This window comes from Primulina huaijiensis, chromosome 2 (assembly GCF_012295235.1).
Source record: "Primulina huaijiensis isolate GDHJ02 chromosome 2, ASM1229523v2, whole genome shotgun sequence".
Classification (NCBI taxonomy): domain Eukaryota; kingdom Viridiplantae; phylum Streptophyta; class Magnoliopsida; order Lamiales; family Gesneriaceae; genus Primulina; species Primulina huaijiensis.
The window spans coordinates 32,681,843-32,689,193 of NC_133307.1; the positions used below are offsets into that span (position 1 = coordinate 32,681,843).

At 36.2% G+C, this 7,351-nt stretch overlaps 1 protein-coding gene and 1 pseudogene across 2 annotated transcripts; one reads left to right on the top strand and one right to left on the bottom strand.

Annotated features, from left to right (window-relative positions):
* Positions 1–450: 450 nt before the first annotated feature.
* Positions 451–2,211, top strand: LOC140958625 (probable pre-mRNA-splicing factor ATP-dependent RNA helicase DEAH5; annotated as a pseudogene).
* Positions 2,212–2,666: 455 nt separating this feature from the next.
* Positions 2,667–5,183, bottom strand: LOC140971853 (cytokinin dehydrogenase 3-like). Of its 2 annotated transcripts, none has more exons than XM_073434380.1 (5): positions 4,568–5,183; positions 3,983–4,110; positions 3,455–3,721; positions 3,096–3,364; positions 2,667–3,010 (listed from the first exon to the last, which is right to left on the bottom strand). In XM_073434380.1, the coding sequence occupies exons 1-5, from the start codon at positions 5,076–5,078 to the stop codon at positions 2,713–2,715; spliced, it is 1,473 nt and encodes a 490-aa protein (XP_073290481.1). In that variant the 5' UTR covers positions 5,079–5,183; the 3' UTR covers positions 2,667–2,712. The 2 variants fall into 2 exon arrangements, with proteins under 2 accessions (XP_073290481.1, XP_073290482.1); XM_073434381.1 differs by having other exon boundaries at positions 2,747–3,010; positions 3,145–3,364.
* Between the last annotated feature and the right edge of the window lie 2,168 nt (positions 5,184–7,351).

The following is a 7,351-nucleotide window of genomic DNA, read 5'->3' on the forward strand; positions in this document are numbered from 1 at the left end:
TTTCTACGAATAGCGTAATTCTGAAAAATCATATCAAAACCCATGAGCATGTATGTATATGTTTTGTTTTATTTTATTTATTTATTTATTACAGTTTTTATATGTTTTTTGATAATCGTGTTAACTTTTTTATCCATGTTATTCGTGTATTGAATGTAAGGAAGCATATCAAATTATTACTAGCTACTTAGCACATACGATACGTGTATACGGTTTTTTTATAATTATCGAAGGACTAAAGTGAAATTTGACAAATTATAAACTAAAGTATTATTCGAATAGTTGTAATTTAAAAAAATAAAAAACTGTTTTTGAAACTAAAAAAACAAAACCAAAAATGTAATTGTGATATAAAATAAAAACAAAATTAAGAAATAAAAAAAAGACCAATTTTNTGTAAATATAAAATTAACACCATGGTCGACCGTCTGACAAAATCTATTATTTATTATGCCCAAATCCCGATTTTACGTATTTTTTTATTCGGAAGAAGAAGCAGAAAGTAAAGACGATGGATTGAAGAAATTGGAGTATTTATCACTGTTTCAAAAGTGTGTACCGAGTTAGAGACGCATTTAGGGTTTGGGGATAAGGTGTTGGCCGAGTTCATCACGGACATTGGTCGAAACTGCGAGACTGTGGATGAATTTGACGGGAAACTGAAAGAGAATGGCGCGGAAATGCCCGATTATTTTGTAAAGACGCTGCTTACTGTCATTCACGCGATTTTACCGCCCACGGCATGGTCGAAATCAGATAAAGGATCAAAGGAGGGAGGTAAATCTGCATTCTCGGCTTTGAATATTAAGGATGGCAGGGAGAGAGTGAGGGAATTGGAGAAGGAGATAGAAGAAGAGGCGAAATTGCGGAGGAGAACGGAGGATGATGATGAGGATAATGTGTATATGGAGAGGGATAGAGACAAAAGAGAGAGGCGGATGGATATTGGATAGAGAGAGACACACAGATAATGATAGGGGAAGGGATGGAGACAGAGACAGAGACAGAGTTAATGATAGGGGCAGGGATAGAGATGGCTACCATGGTGACAGAGGTAGGGGGAAATACAGGGACAGGGTTAGGGATGGGGATGGGGACTGGAGTAGAAGTGAAAGTTATAGGAGAGGTGAGTACGATGAAGATAGGGAAAGCGAGAGGAAGGGGTCGAGGGAGGAGAGGAGGAGTGGAGAGCCGGAGTTATTCAGAGTTTATAAAGGTAGGGTGTCAAGGGTGATGGATACTGGCTGTTTTGTTCAGCTCGAGGGATTTAGGGGAAAAGAGGGTTTGGTACATGTCTCTCAGATGGCAACCAGGAGAATTGCTAATGCTAAGGATGTAGTGAAGCGGGATCAGGAGCTATATGTGAAAGTTATATTTGTAAGTGGGAATAAGTTGAGTTTGTCAATGAGGGATGTGGATCAGAATAGTGGAAAGGATTTGTTACCCTTGAAAAGGGGTGAGGAGGAGGATGTTTCGAGAATAAATCCTTCAAGTTTAAATGATGGTGGAGGTATGAGGGGTAGGATCGGTCTTTCAGGGATCAAAATCACCGAGGAGGAGGTTGTTGTGCAGTCGCGAAGGCCGCTTAAAAGGATGAGTTCACCGGAAATGTGGGAGGCTAAGCAACTTATAGCCTCAGGTGTTATGGGTGTAAAGGAGAATCCGATGTTTGATGAAGAGACTGATGGTTTGCTTTATCAAGAGGAAGGTGCGGAAGAGGAACTTGAGATTGAATTGAACGAGGATGAGCCTGTCTTTTTGCAGGGTCAGATTCGATACTCGATTGACATGTCTCCTGTGAAGATATTCAAGAATCCTGAGGGGTCTTTAAGTCGTGCAGCAGCTCTTCAGTCTGCTCTAATAAAAGAGAGGAGAGAGGTTCGGGAACAGCAGCAAAGAACAATGTTGGATTCCATTCCAAAGGATCTGAATAGGCCGTGGGAAGACCCGATGCCTGAAACAGGGGAGAGTTTTCTCCTCGAAAGGCGGAAAATTTTGCCCAAGTAAGCTCCAGAAACTTCCACTTTGTGCAATACCAACAGCTTCTGAATGAGAATAAACACGGAGCTAACTGCTCTGTCTGCCCAAACTAGATAGAACTGATTTATCAGCTCCACTGCATCCGGATCTTTACATTTCCAAATCCACTAACAAAGTTTGTCGTGTAATTTGATCTTGTTGATCCTGAACAAATGGTGATTGACTTTTGTCTCTCTCGTTGACTCGCCTCCTCCCTTTTTACGACTTGTTAACAAGTTCCGGTCGAATGTTATTTCAGAAAAGTGAGACGTTGAGTTTATATTCAGATATCGAAAGGGTATTTTAGTAATTATGGATAGAAATTCACCCAACCCGCCAAAAACGTTACCTGAGTTCTAGTTTAGATTATCATAATAGCCTTATTCAATAAATTAGTTACAATTGAGAACAAAGTTTGTGAAAAAAAAAAACTACAATTGAAAATTGAAATGAGGGTTAGTAGTGATGAGTTCTTTAAACTAATTCGGCGTTAGCATTGACAAATATAACCATTTTTCATTTTAAAACTGAATTCAAATTCAATGGCATAATTGCAGTTTTTCATCAGACAAATTCGCAGCCAACAAATCAAAATCATGACGGACATGCTATAGTAATATTTTGAAAACTAACTTTATTCCATTTATTCGTGATTAGTAATATCATAAATTCATAATAAATTATTCAAAACCATCAGACAAGATTAAAAATTCTCTGTCCTGGAGATAATATCATTTTGGGATCAAACTTCATTTTCATTTCTTGAAAAACACTCCATTTTGGCCCAAAATGCTTTATCCAATCTTTCCTGGATTTGTAATGCGGAAGATATTGCTTCACCTCGATGCCACCCTCTTCACAAAACTCAATTATTTCATCGTTTACCTTGTCGAATATCTCTGATTCGTTCGACATGTAACTCGTATGCAGCAGCCCTAAAGCGTAGAAGATATCTTCATCTGGTGTAACGGCAGACATTCGATCATCCCATCTGCCAAATTTGTAGCAATATTATTATTAATAAAGTATAGGTTTAAGAAGGAATGAACATAATATATATTTCAGGATGTTGGTACTTTTTTCGGCTAAGTGGATAGAAAAGAATGGGTCCGGAGATGAGATTACATCTGTGAATTATATTGAGTAAAACGCCAGTGTTAAAATCCGAAACCCGTGATTTTGGCACGAAGAGATTGAGCCATGGATGAGCTTCGATTTTTTCTTCTTCTGTACTTTGAGTACTGTCTCTACTTCCAACTCTACAGAGGAAATTAACGAATGAGACATCTTTCTTGAACATGAAGCCCGGAATGTAATTCAATTCTTTTAGCAATGATTCGAGTTCCTGCAAGACATTAAAAATCATAGTAATTATTTTTGGGGCAAAACCTCTACAGTAATAATTAAACTAGCTAGAAACACTAAGCTAGTTTACCTGATCAATGGCATCAAGATCGTGATCGTGATCATAATATTTGACGAGTTCCAAAGAGTAGAGTAGGCCTTGAGTGTGGCGAGATAGCGAAAATATTTTGGATTGATGGGAAGGCGAGTAAAAGGAAGACCTCCAATTATTCGGAGAAGTATGATTTGTGATGAGGGATCCCTCCACATAATTTGGGCCATTAGCAATAGAGATGAGATGCTCTTGATCTTGTGTGAATTTGGAGAAGTCATTGTATATCAATCTCACCCATTTTGCCTAACGAAACAAACATTAAAAAATATATATATATACTAAAATTCATAATTACCTATGTTGTCATTTCTTTTCTTTTTCATTTTTTTATTTGTTTAATATATCTATTTATTTATGATTAACTAGCATGGTGAGCCTATACCAAATGATCAAGTTGATTAGTTCTCTAGACCAAATAATGATGAATTTAATGAAGTTGAATTGAATATTTCCGATTAATGTTCGAATATTTTATTAGAAAAAGAGAAGCCCTGTAATGCTTACCCTTGATGGTGCTTTCTCTAGTACTATTCTTGCTCTGGTTATGACGCCAAACTGCCCTAAACCCCCTAGAACTGCATAAAATAGCTCAGAATTTGTGTGTTTTGAGCAAGTCATTAATTCCCCCTTACCTAAATCAACATGTATAAGAGAAAATTCATCAGTATGAGGGTAAATTAAGCACCAAGACTAGCGCATACACACTGTTTTTCAAATTAAAAAAAACATGTAATTTAAGATGTTCTTTTTTTAGTTTAGGATGATAATGTCGTCTTTCTTCCTACAAGTCCGTCATCCACCCATGCNATATATGTTCCCTAACGAAATCTACCCAAGTCTTGTAAACCAAATATTCATTGCTAGAATCCTTTTTAGTGTATAGGCACGTGGAAGATGCTATGGGTTCCAAATAAAAGGGCGGAGACAGAAAATGACAAACTATGTTATCATGTTCTCTGATACCCACTACACAATCTGCAAGATCACACTTCCATCTACATGCAATTTCTTAAAAATAAGATTGTGTGTGTGTGTGTGTGTACACGCATGCATACATACATACGTATACGCATGTGTGTGTACTTGTACCAGTTATGACATCCATTTCAAGAACATTGGAAATTTGAGGACCATGTAGAAAGGATTGCCCACTAATCCCTCCATTAGACAGCGTTCCCCCAACAGTTAAGTGTAGATAATCAGTCCATGAAACAGGCGCAAGCCCATGTTCTAACGTCGCGAACAAAATGTCGATCCACCTCTGCTCTCCTCGGACGTCTGCATAAAACCCTAATGAATCCGGGTTCCGAGAAATTTTAATGCCATTTCCAGTAATTATTCTCAAAGATTTCATATCAACCACCACCCCTCCACGTGCCGACGCCTGTCCTCGTACAGAATGTCCACTCCCTCGTGCAGCAATGGTGAATGGAGTAGAAAGATTGTTTGCCAATTTGATCAGCGTTATTATGTCATTGATGGATGATGGATAAAGAACTGCAGACGGGATTTCTTGGCCGAGGTTCCCGTAGTCTTTTGAGTTGTTTTTAATCGAATCAGGATCGGTATGTAGCCTAACGGAAATTTCTAGTGATTGCATGTGGCTAAGGATGGAATTTGAAATCCACGGATTTTGGTTGAATCCTGTGAGGAAAAACAAACTTGTGATGGTGAAAAAGATGAAGTATGAAGGAAAATTTATGAGTATCTTAATTACAGCCATAAAATATAAGATTTTGCTCTTGTAATTTCATTTATTCATCCTCCTCTCCTCCTAATATAGGATTCCTGGTCAGGCCAGCTGGTGTGAGATATGGAATCATAATTATATTTTCTAGAAATTTTTTTCGATCTTTTAAAAGAGGTACGTACGTATGGATGTGCAAATTACTCGATAAATCCACTTCCAGGAAAGCTGCAAATTTTTTTTTTGGACATATGGTACATGAATTATTTGATCCAAAGATATGAAAAGACTAGACTTACGGTGACTTTTTCATGACGTTATGCTTAAGTCATTTAAATTTTAATATATATACACACATGTAAAATAAATAATTAGAGTATATCAATTTTGTGAGATAAATCTTATATTCGATATATAATTAAAAAATATTACTTGTTATCTAAAAAGTATAACCTTTCACTTAATGTATGGATCTGATCAACCCGTTTNATTTCTCTTCAATTTTTGTTAATGCATCACATTTGTTTTGTTTAATTTCGTCAATACTTTTTGTGTCCCACGGTAGCTAGCTAGTTAATTAGGCAACAATGCTAACTCTTGATCGGATGCATGCATGGTAAAACTAGTCAATTTTCAATTTTCCAACCAAATAAACAAGGATAAAACTATATTTTTAATCATATATATTTACTTTTATGCAATCTGAGTCATTTATACTGCCAAATTTAATTTTATTATGTTATATATGTTGGTTTTTTTTTTTTTTTGTAATTTCATTACTTTTTCGAATCACTGACGTGGCAACGATGTAAATGTAATGTGACACCGACATATGACATGTGTAGTGTCATATCATCATTTTTCGATAAAATGACTAAAAGTGACAAAAATTGACACTACAACAAAAATAGTTTTCCGCAACGTGCATATGGGCTTTCCGCAGCGCCCATTGCACGCTGCAAAGTTGCAAGCTGTTGAAAGTTCAAGATTATCCGCGGCGTACATGTGCACGCTGTTAATACTATTATTCACGGTGTGCATATGTACGCTGTTAATACAACTATCAGCGGCGTGAAATGTTCGCCGTTAATGTCTTTGAACATATAAATATTAGCGACGGTTTTTTATAAACCCGTCGCTAATTAGCGACGGTTCCTAAACAAAGATATCGTCGCTAAATTAGCGACGGTATTTTAACCGTCGCGCATTTAGCGACTGTGTTTAAATTTAGTAAAAATAAAAAAAATTTACTTTTATATTTTAATAAATTTTAAAAAAACTATAATACAACTTTGATAACTAACACTTAAAAAATTAATCAAAATAGAAACAAAAAAACATACTTAAATCGAAACCAAAATCATATAAGAGAAAAAATTTAAAATGTTGTAAAGTAGTGTGGAAGAAAATGAAATTGAAATCGGATATTTATAGATAATTTGCGACTATTAGCGACGGTTGTCCTTTAAACGGTCGCTATTAGCGACAGTTATTATAAAACGGTCGCACATAGCGACTGTTTATTATTAAACTGTCGCTGATTTACGCCATTAGCGACGGTTTAACAAGCCCGTCGCTATTAGCGACAGTAAAAAATAAACCGTCATCGATCGTAGATCGGCGACGAATTTTTTAAACCGTCGCAAATATTAAATTAGCGACGGTTTTAATATAAAAATTTGAACCAATTTTTCGCAGCGTGCTAATAATATGCATGGCGTGAATAATACTATTGACGGCGTGCAATTAATGTACGCCGTTAATGTCTAAACATGATTTTTTTTTAAAAAATGATTTAATTTTAACAGCGCACATAAACATGCACGCTTTTAATAATATTATTTACGGCGTGCCTTTATTGTGCGCTGCGAAAATTGCATAGGTTATCCGCAACGTGCTTTTACTGCATGCCGTTAATAATACTATTCGCACGTGCTTTTACTGCACGCCGTTGTTTCTTTCAAGTGCAACACTATTAACAACGCACGTATGAGTGCACGCCGTGGAAAGTAGTATTCGCAGCGTGCTTTTAATGCACGCTGTTGATGAAGTGCTGCGGAAAATCATTTTTCTTGTAGTGTGAAATATATAGAATTAATGGAATTTTACAACAGAAATTACCAAAATCTTAAGAAAAAAATATATATGACAAAAATGTAATTTTCAGACCAATTGCACAAAATGAA

What these genes read in the sequence shown, in the direction of transcription:
- LOC140971853 (XM_073434380.1), bottom strand. Translation starts at nt 5,078, where the DNA reads ATGCAATCACTAGAAATTTCCGTTAGGCTACATACCGATCCTGATTCG. An exon ending in TGAAATGGATGTCATAACTG is followed by an intron (nt 4,111 to 4,567) that starts GTACAAGTACAC and finishes ATGTTGATTTAG; the next exon opens with GTAAGGGGGAATTAATGACT. An exon ending in TATCCACTTAGCCGAAAAAA is followed by an intron (nt 3,011 to 3,095) that starts GTACCAACATCC and finishes CAAATTTGGCAG; the next exon opens with ATGGGATGATCGAATGTCTG.